We start from the raw sequence: 12,610 nt of genomic DNA, 5'->3' as shown, positions 1-12,610 counted from the left end.
AAGATTTGAAAGACCCCTCAGGCCAAGCATTTGTGTTACCTTAGGCTCATGGACAAGTGCTACTGGAAACTAAATTTTTTTCCTATAGGTTAGAAATGTTAGCCCTTGAGGAGGGGAAGGTAGAAGAGCAACAGTGCCCAGAGATGAATCACTTCCACTAGTGTGTATGTTGGTATGTCAGGTATCAGTAGAACTGCTGGGATCAAAACAATGCAGGGGGTCTCCCTATAGTCACGCCTTCTTTACATCTGTTGATGCACACTGAAACTGATTGAATGGCTCAAAAACGAATGCTTGAACACCACCACAAAACAGTGTGGAGCTACGGCTTATTTTAGTTTTGGTCTTGTATATCCTCTTTAAAAAAAGACAAAATCTGCTAATGAATATAGATACAGCATGGGAAACCTAAAGTAGCAAGAACAGCAACTGAAGGCTTTTGGGATTGTGAACATCTGTGTAGTGTTGTACTAATGGAAGATGCCCTCTGTTTCTCAACTTCTGATTCTGAATTTGCAAGAGCCATCATCCCAGATGTGGGGTCTCTAAAATCACCCCTTTTAAACTTATTCATACCCAGAATCGTTTTTGAGTTCCAAGTTTTGTGGTTGGTTTCTGCTTAGGGGTGAATTGTAAATACAACTGAAACCCGAGCGCCCATCCCTTCAAAGAAGTCCCTGACTTCTTCCTCTCTGGGAAGAAGTACTGAATACCTCTAACAGGTTTCAGGCCACACAAACTCTGTCACAGACATGATTATATTCTGGAAAGAAGCAGCACACTTGGCTCTGCCTCAGAGGACTCTCAGTCCAAAGCCAGGCCAGGTGGAACACCCCCCAATAACCACGGAGCCACACGGGAGCGAGCTGAGAACAGCCCACTTCTCTGAGGCCACCCTGAAGCCACCAAGCAACGTCAACCAGCGGTTACTTCAGCCATCCCTGACAGTAAGGAGAATTCCGAGATTTCTTTGGAGGTCCAGTTTTAAGGCACCTTCGAAACTGCCAATGCTCTGCGCAAGGTACCATTTTATGGAGCTGAAAAACCAGAACTGCAACGCTTACATTTAGAGCAATAGTAGGGAGGCAAAGCAGAACCAGGAAGAAATTATTAAAAATTGCTCATTTCTTGCTATAAGAAGTTACAAGATTGCTGGGATAGACAGCAAAAAAGAAAAATAACTTTCTTTTTCATGTCCCAGGATGCTTCTAGAGTTTTCTTATCCTGTAGCAGGCAGCAGTTAAAAACCTAAGTCTTTTGCGTAGGAGTCTTGAGTCCTACCATAAGCAAGGAGGAGAGCAATGTCACTGTCTTTTTCCACCTCCTTTATTACAAGATTTAAACCTGACTTTTCTAAAGACAATTGCTCTTCATGGACTTTTCTGAAGCTCCTTTCTCCCTCTCGAGTTCTTTTAGATCTACTGGTTTTTGCAGCTTCAGCATCAAAAGGAACTTTTGTTGAAAATTGTGTATTTACAATACCTATGCATTACTTCCAAATAACCCTTTTAAAATACCAAGGTACAAGAAACCCAATTTTATCTAAATCTTGAATTTTGGAGAGCATTTTATGCCTCAATAAAATTTGAGGGAAAGGATCTTAGGAACATTTAAGGGAGAAAATTAGTGCCCATATTCCTTCTTGAATAATTCCTCCATGAGAATATAAATTTTCATTTCCTAATGGGATGAAGGAATTAGCAGTGTCACATTGTGCACTGTGAAATAAACCTCAGAGATTCTCCTGGAAAATGGAGTGAGGCATCCCGAGGTCACATTTCTTACCTGTGTTACAGACATGTTCTCTTAAAGACACCATTATAGATCTGTCATAATTATTGATGACAGATGTCCCAGACAACCAGTCTTGTTAGACTATATTAGATTTTAAATGCAGCTGTATTTTATTACATCTGGAGTCAACCTGTGCTCAGGATCATCCCAGCATCTCTGAGGAGCTCTGCAAGTCCACATACTTGATTTAAGATACTAACGTGAAACACTGCTTAAACTAGAACAAAAGATTGCTACGACCTTTACTTCTGGGCTACCATCAGGCTAAAAACACCCCTCCTGTTCCATACACTTTGCATTAAGCAATTTGTCAAAATTCTTCAAGGAAACTACTCTTCATCTGGTTTCTCTAAAAGCGGCATCACTTGAAACTAGATTAAACTTGTACAACTTTCTCATCTTGATGAGGTCTTCAAATCTGTATCTATCAATTTCAGGAAGAGTTACATCTGTTAGCTAATGCTGCTTTTGACCCTAAGTACAAATTATATCTCACTACCTGTCTATTATTATATCTCATTACCTGTCTATCCTCCTGCATGGAGGATGCAGCAGGTCTGGTCACGCATTTCCAGAGGTCTGCTAAAGACCTGCATTTCCATTCTTTACGTGTAAGCACCCTCATGGTCCTTATTAATTGTTCCCTTTACTCCATAGAAATCATATTCCGGGCATATACTTCTTCTTCAGTTAAGTTATTTTAAAGGATCTGTTTCTGTGCCAGATTTACAAAGGCATTACTCACCTAACACTTCAGAAGAACGCAGACAAGGGCAGGCAGGCAGCTAACCTGCCCACGCTCTTCTGACAACGCCTCCGAATGTCTATCTCTATCAATCTGGTCCACACTCTGGTTAGCTCACCGAATTCCCTCTTAGCTAACCAACTTCGTATTTTCCATGCCCTATCTACTCCTTTCTGATGGCTTCCCTTGAGTTGTAATTACAGTATTTGAAGGGTTCCCAATTTGTTTTGAGCAGCTTCTGTATTTTGACATCTACTATTCCTTGCCTTGCCTTGCTCACTCACTTCCTTTTCAAACACATACGTATTTCCAGGGACTTTTTTTAGTGCATTCGGGTATTTCTGTACTTTTTGGAAGGATTTAAATTAGATTACTTTTGCTGCTAGAGTCTTTTTAAAATTATTTCCACCCTAAAAAATTCCCTTTCATGGTTTAGTGTCATGATGTTAAGTTTCAGAGAATACCTTGTATGAGAAAATATGAGGGAACTGAAACTGCTTGTGAAAATATGAAAAAGGTTCCCAGCACTGTAGCAGACGACATTCTTCAAATCCTTTTTCTGACATGGGGTGACTTACACTATGTGCCGTGACAACTGAAAAGCGATACATGACAGGGAGATCTTTATCCCTCACCACAAAATGCTGTACTCCTAATTTTTTATTTTTGCACGTTAGCATCGTGAAGATAACAAAAATAATAAAAACAGGTTAATGGAGTCTTACACAAGCTCTGGCACTTTTTGTGATACATGACTTTCTAGAAAAGCGTTATCCAGCACAATATTCCCTTACCTGGGAAGCGGGAACTGAACCACTGGCTCCCTGCCCTTCTCAGCCAGCTGCAATTTTAGGAGCACAGCCCTTTGGCAAAGACAAATTCAGGTGTCAACTCCAGGGAGGATTCACTGCGCACCTCTCTCTGAAAAACTCTGAAGGGTAATGCTCCCTAAACTAGCTGAGCTGCCTGAAGCAGTCTCGCTGTTGTAGGACAAAGCCCGTGGGCTGCTTTGCCTGGCTGAGGAGCAGTCTGCAGCGTAGGGCAGGGAGACGCGTGTGACGTGTCTGATGCCTCAAACGCCAACATGGGTCCAGTAAGGAGACTGGGTGAGTGATGCCATTCCGAAACATCCTTTTACAGCCAGCCACACGCAAACAAACCTAGGTTGCATTCAGAGAAACATCTCCACTCGATTCAGGGGGTTGCTTGCTGATGCTCTCCAATGCAGCGTGTCCACTTCAGGAGGCAGTCGCTGTGCCCAAACGGTAAGTCTCACGTGCCCAGCCTCTGCAAACTCTCTCAAAAGTCAGCAGAGGGAGGCTTTTTGCAGGGGGTGAGGGGACAGCAGTTAGAGCATGAGCATAACATAGACGCCTGAATCTTCCTCCAGAGAAACCCACTCCTCTCTGCTGAGGAGAGAAGAGCAGGGAAACCATCTTCCTAATTCATGCACTACACCATGGTGTGAACCCCCCTCCCTAGAAACTTCTCTCCTGCTCCTACTTCTCTGGGCTTACTTCCACGGTTGGCACAACCCTATATTCTCACAAGCTTTTCAAGTAGGTTTCTAGCCAGGACATCGCTAGCTTGGTTTTGTTTATTCAGTAACAGCAACTTCCAGGCTTTTGATGCATCGTTGTCCCTCCCCAGAATTAAGCATCATGAGAGGGGAAATCAGAAGAAATTTAGATCAAAAGGAACAACAGCAGCCTTCAAACCCTGTTTTCTTCCTTCAGCAGAAAAAGGAGAGAGGAACAAACAAACAAATCCAGGCCCACTTGGTGACAGAGCTGCAGAACTATTGTGCCTCAAAGGAAAATTTACTCGAGAGCAGTACTGATCAACAGCATCCTGTAAAAAGCATTAACGGGAAAAGTTAACTGCGCTCATCCATGAATTTAGGAATATTTTCTGAAAGGAGAAGAAAGAGCTTACAAGCTGAGCCACATAGATTATTTTGTCTTCACACCTTTTAAGGGGGCAAAACGAAGATCACAAATGTACCATCTCCACTATATAATGGTATAATTACAACAATAAACTGTTTAACTGCAAATTGGTTCCTAGTTATTTATGGAACCAGATGAAAGACTCATTGAACAATGACATAAAAAATGAAAAGCTGAAAAAGACTACAACAGAATATTCTCACACGTATATCAACTTCAAAATACAGAGTTACAGAATACCTACTAATACAGACTATATCACATAGATGGTTAACACAAAACCTTTCTGAGGATGAGCTGCAGTGATTATTTTCAATCTGGCATGGGAATGTTCTTTGCCTTCTTTTTTTCTCTCTCCCCCATCCCTTATTGCCTTCTCTATTGTCATGGCAAATTTCTAAATTTGCTTTCATTCTGCAGTTAGGTAACACCAGATTTTGAAACTCTGTCTTTCTGAGTATATATAATCCTGGTCTCCAGGCAAGATTTAATAATAAGTGATGTTAAACTTATGAGATGCAAATATCTGAAATTCTGGAAATGTGGCTAGAGGAAGGCAAAACCAGTCCCTACAGCACGTGGAGAAAAGCAGCGTCATTATCGCGTGACACTGGTCTCAGCCACGTCAGGAGATTTCACTGGAGCCACGATTGTATTTTCTCATATATATTTGCAAATCCCTCTTTATTGCCAGCGTGAGGCAGGTAAATACATCAACGTTAATGAACGAGAGGCCACCCTGCCTGATCTACAATTAGTATATTATATGCTGTCATAGCTGTTTTCCAAATATTTTGGTACTAGATTTGGCAAGGAGAGGAAACGGGCAGTACCGAGCCAGTCTTCCAGGACTGCATACCCAGAGAGCAGCGCAAGAGGGATGCAGGGGTCAGCCCTTCGGGGATCCTGCGCGGACAGGGATGTATAAGCTGCTGTTGTCTCAACAGTAACGAAAACAAGACAGGGAAGGTACCGCTCATAATAAATGGGATGTTGTTGAGTCTGGTTTACTGCAGGAAGGTGAATTTAATGAAAGCCTGTGCCTGGCAGGTGGTTCTGCACCTCACGAACAGAGCACGGAAGAAATACGCTTCTGCGGAAATGTCATGAAAAGCCACTATCCAGCCTTGGCAAATCGTCTCAAAAGAAAGAATTAATGTATTTTGATAAAAAACAAGGAAAATAAGTAAGGTTACCTCTGGATCTTAGCATTTTTGGAAGTAATTCCTTCCGCATCTTAAATTTACGTATAGAATTGCTTTAGGGAAGAGGTCAAAATTTAAAAATTTAAAACCAGAACAATGGCAAAACTCCAGCTGTTTGCGCCCAATTCATTTGAAGAATTTAACCGTCAGGACGTTTTTTCATCACGTTATGCTTTGAGATTTGAGTTTAATTACTTTCAGGATCAAAATATGGCATTGTCTTACTACCATAACATGCTTTTTCTATTTTGAAAAAAAATTCATTTTAAAATTATGAAAATGAAACTGCACTGTACATACTTAACAGAGATTATCAGATTCGGGTTGTGAAAATAGTTAATATACTCAGTTGGACAGCCCTCCCTTCACCTTCCCACTTCTCAAAAAGCAAGTTATTCTTCGTTCTCTCTCCTGCCTCACAGAAAAGAAAAAGATCTTAGAAGAAATGAAAGTTCGTTTTATTTATTCACAGTGTAAGAAAAGAAAGCAAAAGAAAAGAAAGCAAAAGAAAAGAAAGCAAAAGAAAAGAAAGCAAAAGAAAAGAAAGCAAAAGAAAAGAAAGCAAAAGAAAAGAAAGCAAAAGAAAAGAAAGCAAAAGAAAAGAAAGCAAAAGAAAAGAAAGCAAAAGAAAAGAAAGCAAAAGAAAAGAAAGCAAAAGAAAAGAAAGCAAAAGAAAAGAAAGGAAAAGAAAAGAAAAGAAAAGAAAAGAAAAGAAAAGAAAAGAAAAGAAAAGAAGAAAAGAAAAGAAAAGAAAGGAAAAGCTTTCCAATAAATGCATGCCAGGTAGCATTGTAAACAAACGTTATCCTGGTGAAAGATGCTGAAAGCCAACAGTACTGATTCCAGCAACTGAAAAATTTTATTAGCACAAGTGGTGTGTGTAACTCCTTCAGTTACTTTTTGGCAGTAAAACTAAGTTTTGTTTATGGATAACGCGCAATGGTTTTACATGACATGCAAAATTCAAGAGCTGCAAAAATTCCACAGAAAGGGCGTTAAAAGAGCTGAAAACTTCCCTTTTGTCAGGTAAAGTTCTCTGAAAAATGGTGGCTATTCTTTTGCAAAATAATGTGAATTTGCCCTGATTTTCTGAACAGCACTGGCTGGGAAAAAAATTGGGACTAGATGCACAAATTCAGAAGAGTCTCAGTGGGTTTTTTCTACATTTTATTTAAAGCTTGTGGAGAACAGCCTGCAGTTTAACCAGGCAGCCAGCTTGCGGGCTGATCCCCTGCTCCCATCCCAGGAAAGGGGATGAGGAGCGCGCAGGCTTGCCTGTCCCGTCACGGGGACGTTGGGACTGCGGTCACACCTGACGTACCAGCTTCCCAGCAGAAAGAGTGCTCCTATCCCATTCACACCTGTCCTGCTCTGTACTGCTGTAAGGGTTCATATCCCCTCAGGCAGAGAAAGAAGCCGAAGTCATGTCTCCCACATCATTAATGAGGCTTCCAGAAGTTGCCGAATTACGGAACTTCTTTGTTTTCATCAAAAATGCAGAAAAGGTAATTTGATATCAAAGTTTAATTTCAGGTCAAATGGAATATTTGCTTAAGTAGAGAAAAACTTACTTTTTTTTTTTAACAGTATGAATAAATAAGAGGAACTTTTAGTTTAGATTCAAGCTACAATTCTGTTTCTTTTCCGGGAAGCTGAAGAGATAAAGAGGACTAACTTGCTTTTTGGGAAGTGGGATGGTGAAGGGAGGGAGGGCTGTCCGATTAGGTAAATCCACTGTTTTCACAACCCTGATCTGATCACCTCTGCAGAAGGAGCTGCTGTGGGATGAGGGCTGATGCCTACGCTGAACTTGTTCATACCCCCTGACTGAGCTCCCCACGACCCCAGCCCTGAGGTGGAGGATGCCTCCAGCTTCACAGCTGTCTGCATACCCTCCGCTGGGTGGGAGAGCCACCCTTGCAGAAGGGACAGCCGTGGGGCACTTGGGGTTTTATGCCACATGTACGGTAGGGCCAAACCTTCCCCACCGTCACACACCTGAGGCACGCTGCGTCAATGGGCCTCAGCGGAGGCAAGTGTCCATGCAATGCTGGGGCTGGGTTTAGGCTCCAGCTCAGGTCTAGACCTCATACACTGGATAGATGTATCTGCAGGATCTTCAAAATCTATAACGTACGTATGGATCTCACATGTTACCGACTAAGAGTATAACTACACCATACGTTGGCCTGGGCAGAAAAGTTGATTTAAAATATTTCTACTCTCTGCTGCTCATTCCCACCCTCGTGCCATAGGTTGCTGCCCCCTCAGATGTGTTAATACAACTTTTTCTATCTGTATCTTTTGCAGAAGCTTACTGTAAATCAGATCACTAAAAATATGTATTAAAACAATCCTTTGGTGGGGAAGTAAAGATATTTTGTAGGAAAAACCCTACAAGTACATACATCTAAGACACAAAAAAAAGCCCCTTTCCAAACAGCCCCAAACCCAAGTTATTGCATTATTTTCAATGGAAAGACCACTTATTTTGCCAGAATGTACAAGTCATTTGCCCAATTAAAATGACTTGGGCTTTCTTTCAAAACAGTCCTGTCATAGACTAGTCATAGAAAATTTTTTGGAGATTGTTTATGCAAGCTGCAAGTAAAAACTTCTTAGTTTTAATATAAATTGTAGTAATACTAGTAAGAGGAGTTGCTGTTGCTAATTTTCAGTATTGTTGCTCAAACATCCCAGTTACACATTACCCAGGAAATCTTTCCCAAGTTTTCACCTTCTGATGTAGTGAAGTAAACTTCTGTCCCTGCAATTAACTAAGTAAGAGGCAAAAACTGAACCACAAACCTTGTACTGACACAAACCCCCAAAATAGTTCACCAGCAACAAAACAAATACTAGGGGAACTCCGAACAGTCTGATTTTAGCACAGGAATACCCCGAGCCCTGCTTGGCATTCTAGCAACCAGGAGCAAGGTTACATTTTTGGGGGAGCTAAAGGAAAAAAAAAAGGAAAGCACAAACTTTGATCAGTTGTTCAAATTCTCAAGGTGAAAAGCGTGAAGTACAGCAGGGGATGGACTGGCCAGCAAAGAGGAAGGTTTAGCCCTGCTGAACACAACCGTTACTAGCGAAGCCACTCTCTCTCCCCAGTAAACTGCGGGAAAGCAAGACCCAACTCAAAACTGATGGTGGGAAAACTGGAATCTCAACCTTTCTCTCTTCCCATAAACCAGACCCTTCCTTTGCCAAAGGCGGCAAGTCACGTCTAGCAGGGCGAAGCTTCACGCCCTTCTCCCGTTCCCCACTGCGTGGGGCTCCCGTCCCCCCCGGGACCGCAGACCAGCGCCCCTTCAAATGAACGCGGTGTCGCCCAACCCACGCGCGCCTTCCCCCGCCCTCCCCCCGGCTCTGCTCCACGGAGGGGGCTGGGGGATGGCGCGACAGGGGAGATGCTCTCCCCTCCGCAGGGATGCCCGCGGCTCCGGGGCGCGGCGCGGGGCGCTCACCCGGCGGTTGCGGTCGGTCTCCCGCACCTCCTCCTCCTCGGGGCCTTGGCGGATGAGCGCCTTGAGCACGACGGCGTTGTTGGTGCAGCAGGCTCGGAAGAGGCTGAGCGCCTCGGGGCTGTCGCGCCCGCCTCGCTCCAGGGACCAGCGGTCCTCCTCGTCGTCCTCCAGCCCCCCCGGCGGGTAGAAGGAGTCGTCCGAGGCGATGCTGCAGGTGTCGGGCAGCTCGGAGAAGTCGTCGTACTCCTCGCAGTCCTCGTCCTCCTCCTCCTCCTCCTCCTTCTCCTCCTCCTCCTCCTCCTCGTCCAGACCCTCGGCGGCAGCCCCCGCCGCCCCCTGCTCGGGGCTGCTCTCCGTCTCGGTGCTGGGCACCTCCTTCGCCGGCGCAGGGCAGACGCGCTCCCCGGCCAGCTGCTCCCCGTCCCCCGACAGCAGCACCATGGTGGCCCCGGCGCCGGGACGCGGGAGCTGCCCTCCGTCCCGACAGGCGCCCGGCCCCGCGGCCAGCGGCTCCGCCGGGCCGCTCTCGCCTGCCGGCCGCGGGGCGCTGCCCGGGGGCGCGCTCACGGCGGCCGGCGCCCCCGGCACCCCCGCCCGCCCAGCTGGGCGCTGCCCCGCCGGGAGTTGCGGCTCTTCCCGGTGCAAACGCGCGGCGGGCAGGGGATCCCTCTGCCCCCCCTCACGCAAGTTCCAGGCCCCTCCCGCGGGTCGCCCCGCAGCAGCCCGGCGGCCGGCCGCCCGCCGGCCGGGGCATGCTGCCGCTTGGGGTTTCCCAGGGGGCCGGTCCGGGCCCGCTTACCGCCCCCGGCCCGGCAGAGCGGCGGCTGCGGTAAGGCAGGCAGGGCAGGTCTGGGGAGAGGAGGCAGTTAGCGAACTCCCGGCCCGTAATCCGCTCAGCATCTCTTGCAGGAGATTGGGGCCCCGGCTTAGCGCGCTGACATCAGGGCTCGCTGTACAAGCGGCTTGCGGGGGGAGCGGGCGGCTGCTCCTTGCGCACCGCCCAAGCCGGCTGCAGCGGACGGGTGGGAATCCCGAATTTCCAGAGCACCTGCGGGCTCCGCAGCCGGCCCGCCGAGCCGCCGCGCCGCTCGGTCAAGCGGCCTGATTTGCACCTGGGCGGTGGTCGCGCCTCTGTGCGGAGAGATCGCCCACCGCAAGCCCACCCGCGGGTGCGAGAGGCAGGGGGAGTGGGGCCGGCGGTACCTGGGGCAGGTGAGGGAGAGGCTGCTACTAGTCCTTCAGCACAAATTGTGGGGTCCCGAAAGCCGTGATTACAGCGATGTACGTGAAACTTTTCAGGAATACAACTAGCCTGTGTAGAATTCGTATTTTGAAATAACTATTGAAACCAAGGAACATGATTATACAGAATTTGAACGCTTTGAGGGAGAGCTTACTTTAACGCGAATAACTCATTAAATCACGTAACACAGCCCCGACAGTTTACCAACTGTAGAGATGTCAGGCACATACATTTTATGGAACGCAAATTGAGAGGAATAATGCATGTATAAATTGAGCTCCCGCTTTGTCACAGTTCTGAAACATTTTTCCCTTTCAAATGCCATGGATTACCACCGTTCAGTAGCAGGGAAGTGGTGGGGGAAAGCCCTTTGGCCAACAAACCAGGATTTGGTTTCTTCAACAGCGCTTTGAAGCAAACCTCATATATATGATATGCTTCAGCAGGTGAATGTCCAGGGTCCGAGTCCCTGTCTGTCTGTAACAAGCTTGTATTTCTACATGAGGTGAGGCAGAGTATGATACACATTTTTTACATTAAAAGAAGGTATGAATGAAAAGTAAAACGTAACTGTGAGTAAAGGGGTCCGAGCAGTAGGTGTTTACAGTCTTTCAAGAAAACATTGTGTGAACCAGATGTCACGGGTGATACAAAGCCCAGTAGCTTCTTGCTGATCTCTAGCTGGCAGGGTTAGCCCAGTGCCTGGCAGAAGGATATCTGTAATCAGAATTAGTAATAAATAGCTTCCTGATTGGCTGCTTCTGCAAAGAAGCTAAACTGGGAAGAAAGGAGATTAAACTGTTCTCTCACCTCCAGACACATCTGAGATCACAGCTGACGTATATTACCAGCAACGTTCATGCTGATGCTGTCTGTCTCTGGTTATTTCTTTGTGCAAAGAAAAGCCCTTGCTTTGATACTGTCGTATGTGTCTGTTCCCAAATCAGAAACTTCCGAGTTGGCTTTACCTGCAGCGTGACAGCTCCGAAGGATTAGCTTTTTATTCTTATTGCCTATCAATTTCTTAAGTATTTGCATTCACAAAGTTTAAGGGCTCCATTCACTTAATTTTTTGTTTCCTACTCAGTTACTGTGGCCACTGATCTGCTCAAAAGAAGGTTATTTCTTAGAGTAGCATTTCTATTTTGGAAGTACTTCATTTTTCCTTGAGACCCTGCAGGTGGCGGGGAGCATTTGCATTGTTCTCAGCCTGAACTCACCATTAAAGCTCAGGAAGACATTTGGCTCTAGTAACTTCGAAGAGCAGAAAAATAAAAAAAGTTAATTCTAACTAGAGGGGTACAGAATTTTTTGGAGTGAAGATTCAGCTCATCTGTAAGAACTAATTCATCAAATATACTTGCTTTGTTTCTGTCACAAGAATAAATATTTACTGTATTTACCAGATTGTTGTTTTCTGGTTTTGCTTTTTTTTTAATTTATATGAAATATGTTAACAAAGATGCAGGCAGCAGTAACTTTGAATAGCAAAAAAACCCTGAAAAACCCTAATTCTAACAAGAGGGAAACAACAGGTATTTCAATATAAGAAAAAATGTTTGATTCTGAAAATTCGTACTTTTTTAATCCTCTGTTCAGAGTTTACCTTATTGGCTTATTAATGGAGAAGAAATGAATCAGTTTGCTCCCACAGCTGTAGTGGTTCTGCGGTGACCTCAGAGATGAAAACTGTTTTGCCTGGCCTAAGCTTGATGCTTTCATCCTTTCTCTCAAAGAACAGTGTTATATGGCTTGAGCTTTCAAAGCAAGGTGTCAGGCTAGTACAGAGCAGACACTGTGTTTGCCATTGAATTTTTCACTTTTACAACTGCTGTTGAGACTGTAGTTCAAATTATTTAATCTCTGTGCGGCTTGACAATAAGCTACCACAGAAAGGTGCAGCTAATTGGACATAAACTGTTACATGGTTCCCTAAGATGATGCTGCAGCCATTTATCTTGTCAGCATAGAGGCTCCCACCAAGCCTAGTCTGCTTGGGCACGGTTATAGATTTAAAACAGATTGTGCCTGGTTTCTCAGTTCTTTCAGTGACACAGCTTGTACATGGCAAACAGGGTTTCTTGTCGCTTGTGCTTCACTGTGCAAATCAAATTAAAACAATGTGAAGAAAGGCCATAGAACAAGTCTGCAAATGCTTTCAAATTATCAAAAAAAAAAAGCCGTTTTCATGGCATTTGTAAGAG

At 45.1% G+C, this 12,610-nt stretch overlaps 2 protein-coding genes across 2 annotated transcripts in view; one reads left to right on the top strand and one right to left on the bottom strand.

Annotated features, from left to right (window-relative positions):
* ANKRD33B (ankyrin repeat domain 33B) overlaps positions 1–9,604 on the bottom strand; it is a 45,720-nt gene extending 36,116 nt beyond the window's left edge. Inside the window, exon 1 of the mRNA XM_075140693.1 lies at positions 9,164–9,604. Coding sequence (XP_074996794.1) covers positions 9,164–9,604 — 441 coding nt within the window. The remainder of the gene's footprint in view (positions 1–9,163) is intronic.
* Positions 1–12,610, top strand: part of DAP (death associated protein) — a 305,538-nt gene that overhangs the window by 115,600 nt on the left and 177,328 nt on the right. The window lies entirely within an intron of this gene.

This window comes from Calonectris borealis, chromosome 2 (genome assembly GCF_964195595.1).
Source record: "Calonectris borealis chromosome 2, bCalBor7.hap1.2, whole genome shotgun sequence".
Taxonomy (NCBI): domain Eukaryota; kingdom Metazoa; phylum Chordata; class Aves; order Procellariiformes; family Procellariidae; genus Calonectris; species Calonectris borealis.
Note: the sequence above shows the minus strand (reverse complement) of the source record. Positions and strands in the feature narration are given on the sequence as shown.